At 36.2% G+C, this 14,114-nt stretch overlaps 1 protein-coding gene across 1 annotated transcript; it reads left to right on the plus strand.

Annotated features, from left to right (window-relative positions):
• Positions 1 to 528: 528 nt before the first annotated feature.
• On the plus strand, positions 529 to 7,593 carry LOC121385938. Its single transcript, XM_041516733.1, has 6 exons — positions 529 to 573; positions 2,408 to 2,501; positions 2,948 to 3,094; positions 5,193 to 5,294; positions 6,005 to 6,137; positions 7,538 to 7,593. The coding sequence occupies exons 2-6, from the start codon at positions 2,430 to 2,432 to the stop codon at positions 7,591 to 7,593; spliced, it is 510 nt and encodes a 169-aa protein (XP_041372667.1). The 5' UTR covers positions 529 to 573; positions 2,408 to 2,429.
• Positions 7,594 to 14,114: the final 6,521 nt, after the last annotated feature.

The raw sequence follows: 14,114 nt of genomic DNA on the forward strand, positions 1-14,114 counted from the left end.
TTCCGCACCTGTGCAAATGCAAAATTACCATCAGTTTTAAAATATAATAATGCATTTTTTTATTTGTGCGTTTCATAACAGGTTGTTGTGAAATTTCCATGTACCACAGATCGATGCACTGGGTACAATATGTTATCAATTTGAAACCTTTGTATCATTTAGCTGATTTATTTTTGTGATTTGCAATCATTGTTGTTTTTTTTCATAAAAATAGTCTGAATTCATTTTTTTTTAAATATTTTCTTTTTTATATACTTCACTGTCTCCGGAGAAACACAATAATATGATAGGATCTGCACCCCTCCAACCCCCCTCCCCCCCCCCCCCCGTTTTTGCCCTAAAAGTGATCAGCTTCCTAAATGGGGGGGGGGGGGGGCAGCGCCCTCCCCCAGATCTCATATCGCATACACAACATATGCTCATGATTCATAGATTTATGTTTACTCAGCAAATATTAGACTATGGGAATTTTTATACTTATCACCAAATGTTGCCATATGTCAGAAATAAAAGGAGCCGTGATTTCCATTTCGCTGTATTAGCACACAAGATACTGAAGAAAACGTTATCCAGGTTAGCGTGTATGGTGTCCGTTTGAATTTAGTATCTCGCTATCACTGTCTGTCTGTCTGTCTGTCTGTCTCTGTCTCTCTGTCAGTCTGTCTGTCTGTCTCTCCCTCCCCCCCCCCCCCCTCTCTCTCTCTCTCTCTCTCTCTCTCTCTCTCTCTCTCTCTCTCTCTCTCTCTCTCTCTCTCTCTCTCTCTCTCTCTCTCTCTCTCTCTGCCTTTCTCTCTCATTTAATTACAGAGACTGTCCTGAGTGTGTTGCTATTGTAACCTTTTCCCGCCTAAAGCTTGCTTTCCATAAAATCAGGAACAGATGCAGATCGATACAGACGTCCTGTAACAGAGCGTGTATATTGATCTGTCCCTTCAAAGTTTATGGAAAGCATGCTTAGCAGATCCACCTTGATGACAACAGATGACATTAAGTGCGTTTGCTTGCTCACAATGTTCATGGCTGTATATCCTATGTGTCCCAATGTTTATATACTCTTCAAAAAAGTAGGGGAACTCTAATAAGAATTTACAATTGCCAAAATTGTCAGGTATATTAGCTGTGGGGAATGGTTATATAATAATAGTGAATTAATTGGGCAGTTATTTCTACCGGTAGTTCAGTATTACACTAGGTTTCATGACCACAAAAGATCTTAAAGGACGATTGGAGTAAGAAGTAAGATTTGAAAGTTGACGTTTTTTTAATCAGTAAATCGCAAATTCAAACAATAAAAATAACTAAAACAAACCCAAAACAATAACAACTGTATGATCAACAGAATGAAAAAGATTGACAGAAATAATCTTCCTCTACTTCTTTTGAAGAGTATAATAGCTCTAACTTTGTTTACTTCCTAACAGCCTATTTTTTAATGTATTTTTTTATTATCATTTTTTTTTAATTGTCCCCAGACCACAAGGCAGTGCCAGGGTTGGGGAGCCCTGATACATCTTCTTACAATTTATCTTAAAGGGACATTCCTGAGTTTGCTGCAATTTTTAAGATGTTATCGACTAACAGAGATTTTTTAACGATTGTAATTACATATCAAATATATTTTTTCTGCATAAAATATTAGTGACTGCATATTAAACGTGTTTCTGATCGTTCTAATATTTGTACTAGGTTAAATTTGATTTTATTTCCTAAAATATTGTTTTTTCGTACGTACGAAATTATTGGAATACAAAATCCAGTTTCAGCTTCTTAGAAATATTAAGACGACCAGAAACACATCGAATATACAGACACTGATATTCTAAACAAGAAAATATATTTAATATGTAAGTTTAATCGTACAAACATTTTATAAGTCGGAAACATCTTACAATGCAGCAAACTCGGGAATGTCCCTTTAAAATTAATATTCATACATGTGTAAATATACATACATATATACAAACATACACACATACATACGTATATACATAACAGCCTATATTAGTTTCTAGTGTATGACTTCTGCAAAATACATTCAAAATGTTATATTGTTTTGGAGTATTACCGTGAAAAGATGAACACATATTATCCTCAATTTTCTCGTAAACAATTCTTCATTTTGAGGGCGATGTATTTGGTGTGTATATCTATGTGGGCACTCGTGCATGTGTGTGTGCATACGTACGTGCGTGTGTGCGCGCGCGTGTGTGTGAAAATGTCTTAGATACCATATCCCATAATGCAGTTGTTTTCAACTGTTCTTGTGTTTGTTGTTGTTGTTGTTGTCGTTGTTTAACCGAACGGCAAAGTTCGTGATCAACACAATGCCACATGTCGCGGCTGCATTGTGGATCACATCACACCGATATTTGCGTAATGCTACGATAACCATGATTATACGATTCAGATATTCTGACGATTGACTGACTATGACGTTCGCTGCTTTGTTTTGTGTCCTGGCGTTGGCGTTTGGAGGATCTCTGGGATGTGATTCCACAGAGGTAGGTCAATTTCTCTCAAAATCTCGCAAATCAACTTTTGACATTTTATGCAATCGCCAATGAATATCAACACATTCCATTTTAAAACTAAAAGCTACTGGTAGATTCTAGAGAAACTGAAGTTAAAGTTTAAAATTGATCATTGAAAAGTGAAATTTCAAATTAAGTCCATACGTACGTACGTACGTAAGTTCGTACAGCGTAAGTGGATTATGATAGCCAAATTGTCTTATATTTAATTAAATTTATATCCTAAACATAATTATTAATTTCTGTAACATTCCTTAGACTTTACAAAATTCATTATCATTAACGAGTCGTCGTTGCCATTGCCTACTGCTTTCAATTCGGCAGTTGTACGATGTATTATGTCAAGGCATTAACCATGACATATTTTGAGATACAGTACTTATTTTGATGGGGGTTTTTGTTTTTGTTTTACCCAGTGGAATTTTGTGACAGGCAATAACAATGGTAATAAAGTCCGCTTGACTGTCGGTCTCAATCGACGCAACATGATAATAATTCCTGACGAAGTGAAAGATCGTAAACGGTGCTCTGTGCGAACAATCAACCTGCATGACTTTGAAGAGGTAAGACATTTTTATTCTTGCCCACTGGACAGGGTTATCCAGCTTTTGCACGGTGCAAGAAAATTCTGTCTGACCCTAGGGCTAGATAAATCTGTCCGACCCGAGGGTTAGACGATTTCTACATACGCGTGACGTCATAACTCATGTCGTACGACGATTGACGTCATAACTCATGGTTTTCAAAATTCTGTTTGCCATTTCACGTTGTATCATTATTTTAAAAATATTTAAACAAATTAATATTTTCAACTTTATATTTATTGGTAAGTTGTTACATATTTATGTCGTTGCATAAGGTGGACTATATTTTTCCGCGTATGATTAAATGAATTTGCAGGTGAAATGCATACGATTCGTTCTACAATAAACAAACCGTAGCGTACAAAATTAATGTTTTGTTTCTGTAATTAAATGGGGAAGAAAACGAATGAAACACCGTTGTGAGATAACGATAAGACAATTCCAACCCACGGGACAAAATGTTTTTGTATGGCCCTCGGTAAACCTAGACCCTCACAAAAAACATTTTGTCCCTCGGGTTGGAATAGCCTTATCTATACCTCACAACGGTGATATATTCTATTAGTATATAGTTTATAATAAACTTTATTACATACCTATTCAATCTTACTATAGTGATAAAGGCATTTTGAAACCGTGCAATACATTTATCCTGTATCGTACATATGTGCAATCTGGACCGGAACTTTTAAATGGGGAATTATCGTTTTCTTTTTACTGCAGTTAGTGCCTTTTATTTACTTACGTCATATATGATTTATAAAATACGTCATATCGTATTTGAAACATTACACAAGACTGCCGCAGAGAATGATTCTTAACGTTAAATGAATCCATGCCAGGAGTTTTGGTCATAGATTTAACAAAGTGTTGTTATAACGTTAAATTAAAAACCGTTTTTGTAAAACATAACAGAAGGTATGTAATAAATACAGAACTTCACATACGTTGTATCGTGGTATATATTCTTGCGCAAAATAAACTCGTGCAGTAAATAGAAAGCGAAAACAACGTATGTGAAGTTCTGTATATTTACTGCATTAAGTATTACTAAAAAATAAATATATCTGAATAATGAATTGGCTGTGGAATTAAACAACACAGAACAAAAAGCATGCATTAAAATAATAATAATAATAATAATAATATAATAATAAACAATAAACAATACAATGCAATACATATAGAGAACTTCATATACATGCACGTTGTTTGCACAAGTTTATTTTGCGCAAGAATATATACCACGAGACCGCATAGCGGTCGAGTTGTATGTTATTTCGCACAATAAACGATTGCAATAAATAGGAAGCGAAAACTACGTATGTGAAGTTCCGTATTTATTACATACCTTCTTTTATGTTTTACAAAAACGGTTTTTAAGTTAACGTCATAACAATACTGTTAAATCTATGAAAACTCCTTTCATTGGTTTGCTTAACGTTAAGAATCATACTCTGCGGCAGCGTGTGTAATGTTTCAACTACGATGTGACGTAATTTGTAAATTATATATGACGTCAGTAAATAAAAGGCGCTAATTGCAGTGAATATAAAAAGGGAATTCATCATTTAAAAGATCCGGCCCAGATCTCACATATGTGCAATACAAACTAAATTGATCACACTGTTTCAAAATGTCTTTATCACTATAGTAACGTTGAATAGGTATGTAATAAAATGCAATACAATATGATACGAGATCAGTGAAGAATAGTCGTAGACTAGAACTGGCAATGATGGGCCAAACTATTTATATAACAATCGATGACGTTGAAGCATGGCACACTATATATACGTATTATAATTCTATGATTATTAGAATACATTTGGTAGAACTTTTGTATATTTGTATATTTTAGTACATTAATAACATTGTCCCGTGTTTGATACAATGTTTGACATATTTGTCATTTTAAGGCTAAAATTAAAATTAAGTCTCTCTCCAGTATCAATTATTATTATTGCTATTATTATTATTATTATTATTATTATTATTATTACATGTTGTTGTTGTTGTTATTGTTTTTATTAATATTTATTATTATCATTATTATTGCTACACTGACACATTTCAGGGTTTGGTTGCCATAAAGGACCCAATAAAACGGTCTTGCTGGGTGAAACCTCTTGGGACTACAGATACATATGAAAACGCAAAACAGGCTTTTAATAGTGGAGTATGGTTTTATTTTTTTAATATTATGTTAGTGTAGAACCACCACCACCACCACCACCACCACCACCACCCCATCCCCTCAAAAAAAAAAAGGGAGAAAAAACAACATTTTTAAAACTCTTGAGAAATGCATTATATGGAAAACTCAAGTTAAATTCGCTTCACCATATGATGACATCATTTGCTGACAAGCACACACAGACACACACATACACACTCAAAACATGCTTATGTATGCTATGTCTACCAGCGACTGTCGTTGTTAGTCTTTATATAACATACAATTCTGTCATCGAATTTGTATTATTTTGTAACAAAAACCAGTGAGAGAGAAGCAAGCTTCACTGTATCAAAATGGAAAATATATTTTTTATTGTGACGTCATTTACAATTATACCGAAATACGTACGAGTGTTTTCGCTATCAACGGTTTTACCGTCAACTACAATGACAGTTTTAAGCCATACTAGTTTGTAACACCAATCTGTGGAAAAAACCCTGCTGGTCGGTGTTAAAACCGAGACTACTTAATTTTTCTGTATGACGAAGTTCGCGGATATGACCAAACGGTATTGAAGACTAACGATTATCAGTAAGAACAAAATAAAACTTATGGTTTAATGGAAATGGATAAATAAGAAAACAATCCCAAGAATATGGCTTTAAGCCTTGAACCGAATAGTAACTCGTTTCACTGTTTCTTTGTTGAAGAATGACGTTATACAGACTACTGAAGATTGGTTGGTTCCTAAACGGGCTCTTGACAAAGACCAAGTGCTAAGAGAGGTCGGAAATCTGTTGGCCGATTTCTGCTCGGATTCGGAGGTCTACATGCTTACACGAGGTGATAATTATTATATTCGTTACGTATTTACTCCTTGCAGTGTGTGTGTGGGGGTGGGGTGGGGGTGGGGGGGGGGAGTGCTCCCTTGAGCTGATTGCGTCGCATGATCAAACCACCTCGGTGGATCAATTCAATTAGTTTTTCTCGTTGCAACCAGTGCACCACAACTTGTCAATCTGATATTTGTAGAAGCCCAAACCCCATTTTACTTTCCAATAACTAATCTATATATCTAATCTACCTAATATGTCTATCTAATATATCTATATATCTATTTATCTATCTATCTATCTAAATAATCTATCTGATCTAATCTACCTAATCTATATATCTAATATATCTAATCTATCTATCTAATCAATCTATCTATTTGTATATCTATCTATCTATCTATCTAAATAATCTATCTGATCTAATCTATCTAATCTATTATATCTAATCTATCTAATATATCTATCTGATCTATATCTATCTATCTATCTATATCTATCTATGTAATCTATCTAATCGATCTATCTTATCTATATATTCTATCTAATCCATCTATATATCTATCTATCTATCTATCTATCTATCTATACACACACACACAGTCACACTTCGATAACTTGATCTTGAAGGGGTCGAGGAAATAATTCGAGTTTCATAGAGTTCGAATTTTCGAAATTAATATATAAGAGTTCAAATTTGAAACTGCATTGCAGCTGGTTGATTTCGCTTAATATTGTAAGAAGCGTGCGCATCGCTGCCTACATTTGAACTCTGGAAACTATGCATCCCAAGTTCAAAGGCGAATTAATATGTCAGTCACCTCACCCCACGCCACCCCATCTCATCTCATCCCATCCCATCCCACCCCGGCTGTTGGCATTTTCGACGCCTGAGCTACATTAATTTTGCGTATATTGTAAAAGTAAGTAAATAAAACAAAAAAGATAATCCAGATGAATTTGAAATATATGCTTGGGCATATAGGCTACATCTGTTTATTGACAGAAAAAAGAAAGAAAAAAAAGAAAGAAAAAGAAACAAGAAGACAGTTACATACATATATAAATAACAGAAAGTAACGTTGACGTATATTACAGGTGGCAAAACATGGTGGAACGTAACTAAAAAATAAAACATTGAATGCCGAATAACACTATAAGTACATTTGTTTTACACAAAATTATTTACGCTTCGCACCTCTACTTTCTTTCTTCAATCTGGCCACCCACCCCCATTTCTGGGCCCTACACAAGATTGGTTGGATGGCAAGAAAGCAGAACTTTTTTAAAACCGATCTGGCAAACCCCACGTTACCGGATCCTTCCCCAGATTGCTCGATCTGTGATGTATAATTTTTTAACATAACTAAATGACTAGTAATTGATAAACATTAACTGATACATACATAGAAAAGCTAAACTTTGACACGATTCACGCCTTTGTGAGCAAAAACAAACAGCGCTAACAATTATTACAAATGATGTTTGAAGTTAACCAGACTGTGTCTGTAATTAAGTATTACGTAGCGAGTCTCTCCACCACGGACGAGCACCGACTACCAACCACAGGCTCATTTCGTTCCTCTTTATCGGCAATCTATTATTCTGTAATTATCACCTTAATCCTCGACAGCATAGACCACCCGAGGCAGACGCGCTTCGCTTGACTGACATGATTGACTTGAACTTGAACTTGAATAATGTTTTTCATGCTCATATACCACTAGAGTTTCGAGAATGTCCGTCCCGGGTCCTGTCTCTAGATAGCCAGTGACTTGCTCCGGGACAGAAACAATTAAGAGGACAATTTTGAAATTTACATCCAAAAATTAAATAGTGGGCCTTTAACATTTTGATGCGCTGTCACGAGGATACTATAATACCCATAACTGAATTAAACACGATTATCCAAATATCTCTCCCAACTGTATATCTATTAGATCTCTCTGTAACGGGCAGTTCAACCCGCGTGGCTCGTCTAGGTATGATCAGAGATAAGATCTTATATAAAGTATATATTATTATAGCACGTTTAGTTCACTAGAAAACACAACAAAAACACAATACACTTTGGAATATGTATTAACCTACGCTGACAAATGTACTGCCGCAGTAGTTAACAACAACAAATAATAACAACCCAGAACTGATCACTTAATTAGTTAATCTCTAGGTGTCTAGTTTACACAATATTGTAATCACTTCACCGTGACACAACACCCACACGTGTTATAATTGAGAAACGCTTCCAGGGGAACTTAATTAATAAAGGAATTACAACTCTATTCCTAAATGGTTAATTTTTAATTAACCCTTAACTACTCATTCAGTAACCTTGTAATACATAATTAATACTGGTACCTATCACAATAAAGACAATAACCTACAGTTTACCTAGGTCCTCTAGGATGACTGGATAAGCTTTATATATATTAGAACAGTGAGCCTACAGTTTACTGCGTCAGATTACCGGCAGCACCGTCTAAATAATATTGGTATAATACAGTATTAAAATATTTAAAGTCACATGAATCACATCAAGGTTATACACAGAGCAGAAATAAAATATTTACCAGTCCGGACGGACAACGTTCCCCCTGGAAGCCTTCCTATGTTTCTCCCCGATATCTCTAAAACCCTAGCTATTTATTAAAAAATCCCAGACTGGTCCAGAGACAGTACGCGGAACCGAATCTTATGATGTGTATATTTCCACAGTGACGAAGCGGTATTTTTTTCTTACAAGCCTAGACTGGTCGTCGCCTAGTTCGCCAGCAATACCCCGAACGTACCGAACTAGCGGAAGTATTACGTAACTACTGGCCACATGGCCTCCGAACCTGGTCTGGGTGTGTATTAGAAAGAGCTCGACTACCGTCGCGCAGAGGTATTACGTAACAAAGTGCCCACCTGGGCTTAAGTGTATATTGGAACTGCACACGGCCCTCTAAAACAATTAATATCGCCACAGGCGAAAACAAATTTTAAGAGCATGTTCCGTCACATGCGCATCTCTAATTAATATAATTAATAATAACAAAAAAGTCAATAACTCAAAAACAAGGCATTATTACTATTTTGCCAAAAGGAAACAAACCCCGTGATGTTCTAAAAAACTGGAGACCAATATCTTTACTAAATACCACTTATAAAATCATTTCTGGCTGTATAGCCAATAGAATAAAACAATCTATAGATATATTAATTCATGAAAACCAAAAGGGTTTCCTAGCAGGCAGGTGTATAGCCGAAAATACCAGATTATTATATGACCTGATGCATTACACTAGTGAAAATAATATTCTGGCACTCCTTTTGTTAGTAGATTTTGAGAAAGCGTTTGATTCAGTATCTTGGGGATTTATTAACAAAACCTTAATAGTGTTTTTAACTATGGCGAGGACATTATAAAACGGGTCAATATATTAAATAAGGACTGTATGTTAACTGTAATTCAAAATGGTGTTTTTACTAAAAAAAATCCAGAAGGGAGGAGATGTAGACAGGGGGATCCAATAGCACCATGTCTTTTTATATTGTGCGCTGAGATCATGGGAAATTTGTTTAGAAAGGAGGAGTCGATTAAAGGAATAGTAATAGAAAAAAGAGAATATAAAATAATACAGTATGCAGACGATACAGCTATAACACTCGATAGGACAGAAGCTTCACTAAGGAACACATTAAATTTAATAGATCAATTCTCAGGATTGAAAACAAATATATGTAAAGATAAAAACTTAAAATGGTCACAAAAGAATTTTACCTTCTTGGGAATTATATTTAGTGTCCAGTTAAATCAAATTTACAATTAAATTATACTGACAACATTGAAGAGATTTCAAAGTAACTGAATACCTGGTCTAAACGTCATCTTACTATCATGGGTAGAATTACCGTTGTCAAATCCTTGGCTCTATCTAAGCTTGTTCACCTTATTCTCAGTATCCCCAATCCAGATAATGGCATAATAAAAACAATCAACAAGATCTTTTATTCATATATTTGGAAGAGTTCCATAGATAGAATTTCTCGGAATTAGCTAATGCAGGATATAGAAAATGGTGTTTTGAAAATGGTAAACTTATAATATTTTATGAATTCCTTAAAATTAACATGGATTAGAAGAGCAATAAATGGACATGATTCATTATGGTATCATATCCTTAGATGTCACCTCCCAAACACAAATATTTTATTTTCTACTATAGGAGATGATTACCATAAACTTTGTGGGAAAAATATTACAAATATGTTCTGGAAACAGGTATTCAATATACTAGCATTATTCAAAAAGAAAGTGGAACGTAACGAAAATGATGTAAATTCCGAACCACTGTGGTTCAACTCCCTAATTAAAATTGGTAACAAAGGTGTTTATTACCAGAATTGGAATATAATAGGTATAACAAACGTACAGGATATGTATGACCCAGATGGCAACTTATTTAAATATGATGGATTTTGTGAATTTTATGGCTTTCATCCACCATTTACTACATTTGAAGGGCTAAAGGCTGCAATATTACATACATGGCTATTTTTATCCACCAAACCACTTTCAGCTGACTTTCTATTTTGGCCTAAGTATATAAATACCATAATACAAAACAAACAGGGGCCAAAAGATATATACATACATACATATATATATATATATATATATATATATATATATATATATATATATATACATACATATATATATATATATATATATATATATAACACCTACATAAAGTCGTCTTTTTCTCCAAATTAAAAATATATCTAAATGGGAAAGAGAATTAAATTTTGAACAAGAATACAATTGGTGGAAAAAGTATCAACAGCAATGTATTCAGTATATATAAGGATACCAAATTAAGATGGTTCCAATATAGAATAATCCAAAGAATTCTCCCTACAAACAAGTTTCTCTATAATATTATAGTGATAAGCAGCCCAATGTGTAGCTTCTGCAATGCGTCTATTGAAACGTATACGCATTTATCTTTTGATTGTGTACACGTCCACAATTTAATTAAACAAGTCGAGCAATGGATACAAGAAGCTGCAGACATTATAGTTATCTTCTCTCGTACTAGTTTTTTTCTTGGCCACTCAGAGAACAATATCATAATTGCCATTATTGCTCTTTTGACAAAGCAATTTATATATAGTTCAAAATTTCTGAAGAAATCACTAGATATTAAAATAAAAAAAAATTGATATACATTCTTATTATATATTAGAAGAAAAAAAATGTATTCCAATAAAATCAAATATAATGAATTTATTAAAAGATGGAGTGTATACCATAAGTTGTTTGAATAAATATCTCTTCGTCATGCACGACTGACAGTATCTAAGTATTTATTACCATACATGTATATACATGTATAAGAAATTTTGAGTGTTTAGTACTGAGTGAGGTTCAAAGACGTGTTGGTAAGAGGTTTGTTGTTTCATTTTATATTATATTAATTTTGATCTGTGTATGTCATGGGCGTACATGGGGGGGGGGGGGGTCGCTTTTTTATAATTTATATATCTGACATTGATATCTGACATTATTATATTTACTCAACATAGAAATATATGCACAATATCTCTGAAATCTATTTTGGAACCCCCCTTTTCAAAATCCTATGTACGCCCATGTATGTATTTATAAATATATATATATATACTGTGTGAAAATGTGACCATCAATGAAAAAAAAAAACTTCAAATAATAATTTAAAAAAAACGTTCCCATCAGCTTGCCGGAGTCTGTGGTGTCCCCCTGCACGCAATGCCGGAACGCTGGCTTGATCTTCCTAACTTGAAGCTTCCACGCGTCTTCCGGCTGGGCTGGAGGGGGGGGGGGGGGGGGGGTAAGTTGACGTCCTCTTCTGCTGGATCGGTGGGGGGCGACGACGCAGAAGGACCCGCCCCTGGCAGTTGAGCCGCCAACTTTGGATCCCCCCCAGCCTTCCCTGGCGCACGTCTCCTCTCTCCTCTTCTAGTCTTCTTTACCGAGTCGCCATACACTAAGGTCACGGTCGGGGGGGGGGGGGGAGGGGGGTTATAAGTCGAGAGCGCAAGTCACAGCGTCTTGTCTCATCGTGAGCTCGAGTCGAAGTGACATGATTCAGAGTGACAGTTTCATCAATTCACACGCATCGAGTTTTAGAGATGCATACTCTATTAAATCTTAATGGCGGGACCAAAGAATTAGGTCGAGAGATCGAGTTTATCGCTGTTTCGAAGTTTGAGTTTCCGAAATCGTTATTACTAGTTTGTACAGTAACTCGGCCGGGACCGTCGCTTCAGATCGAGAGATCGAAGTTTGACTCTGTGTGTGTGTGTATATATATATATCTATCTTATCTATCTATCTATCTCTCTATGTATCTTATATATCTCTCTATCGTAACTAAACTATTCATCTAATCTATCTACATTATCCATGTATTCTATCTAATCTATGTATGTATTGATGTATGAATATCTCGGTCGATCCCGCTTACGTGCGTGAAACAGTGGGCAGACCTGGCACTGGCTAGTATGTATTGATGTATGAATATCTATATATTGTATGTATGTCGAGGTTGACTATTACATACATAGATATTAACGCACTGGCGCAGGGGATAATTAAATCCTTTCTGGCCTCACAAAGTGTCCCATGCCGTTGCTGGGACTCGAACCTGTGGCACCGATTCGCCCGCAAATTGCAAGGCTAACCACGATACGCTCTGAGCTATCGAAGCTTCCATAAAAAGGAAGCTCTTTAACTCAACCATATGCATGGGGCCTACAATCTACGCGGTCGATCCCGCTTACGTGCGTGAAACAGTGGGCAGACCTGGCACTGGCTAGTATGTATTGATGTATGAATATCTATATATTGTATGTATGTCGAGGTTGACTATTACATACATAGATATTAACGCACTGGCGCAGGGGATAATTAAATCCTTTCTGGCCTCACAAAGTGTCCCATGCCGTTGCTGGGACTCGAACCTGTGGCACCGATTCGCCCGCAAATTGCAAGGCTAACCACGATACGCTCTGAGCTATCGAAGCTTCCATAAAAAGGAAGCTCTTTAACTCAACCATATGCATGGGGCCTACAATCTACGCGGTCGATCCCGCTTACGTGCGTGAAACAGTGGGCAGACCTGGCACTGGCTAGTATGTATTGATGTATGAATATCTATATATTGTATGTATGTCGAGGTTGACTATTACATACATAGATATTAACGCACTGGCGCAGGGGATAATTAAATCCTTTCTGGCCTCACAAAGTGTCCCATGCCGTTGCTGGGACTCGAACCTGTGGCACCGATTCGCCCGCAAATTGCAAGGCTAACCACGATACGCTCTGAGCTATCGAAGCTTCCATAAAAAGGAAGCTCTTTAACTCAACCATATGCATGGGGCCTACAATCTACGCGGTCGATCCCGCTTACGTGCGTGAAACAGTGGGCAGACCTGGCACTGGCTAGTATGTATTGATGTATGAATATCTATATATTGTATGTATGTCGAGGTTGACTATTACATACATAGATATTAACGCACTGGCGCAGGGGATAATTAAATCCTTTCTGGCCTCACAAAGTGTCCCATGCCGTTGCTGGGACTCGAACCTGTGGCACCGATTCGCCCGCAAATTGCAAGGCTAACCACGATACGCTCTGAGCTATCGAAGCTTCCATAAAAAGGAAGCTCTTTAACTCAACCATATGCATGGGGCCTACAATCTACGCGGTCGATCCCGCTTACGTGCGTGAAACAGTGGGCAGACCTGGCACTGGCTAGTATGTATTGATGTATGAATATCTATATATTGTATGTATGTCGAGGTTGACTATTACATACATAGATATTAACGCACTGGCGCAGGGGATAATTAAATCCTTTCTGGCCTCACAAAGTGTCCCATGCCGTTGCTGGGACTCGAACCTGTGGCACCGATTCGCCCGCAAATTGCAAGGCTAACCACGATACGCTC

Source organism: Gigantopelta aegis, chromosome 12, assembly GCF_016097555.1.
Source record: "Gigantopelta aegis isolate Gae_Host chromosome 12, Gae_host_genome, whole genome shotgun sequence".
Lineage (NCBI taxonomy): Eukaryota > Metazoa > Mollusca > Gastropoda > Neomphalida > Peltospiridae > Gigantopelta > Gigantopelta aegis.

What these genes read in the sequence shown, in the direction of transcription:
- LOC121385938 (XM_041516733.1), top strand. Translation starts at nt 2,430, where the DNA reads ATGACGTTCGCTGCTTTGTTTTGTGTCCTGGCGTTGGCGTTTGGAGGA. An exon ending in TGGGATGTGATTCCACAGAG is followed by an intron (nt 2,502 to 2,947) that starts GTAGGTCAATTT and finishes TGTTTTACCCAG; the next exon opens with TGGAATTTTGTGACAGGCAA. An exon ending in ACCTGCATGACTTTGAAGAG is followed by an intron (nt 3,095 to 5,192) that starts GTAAGACATTTT and finishes GACACATTTCAG; the next exon opens with GGTTTGGTTGCCATAAAGGA.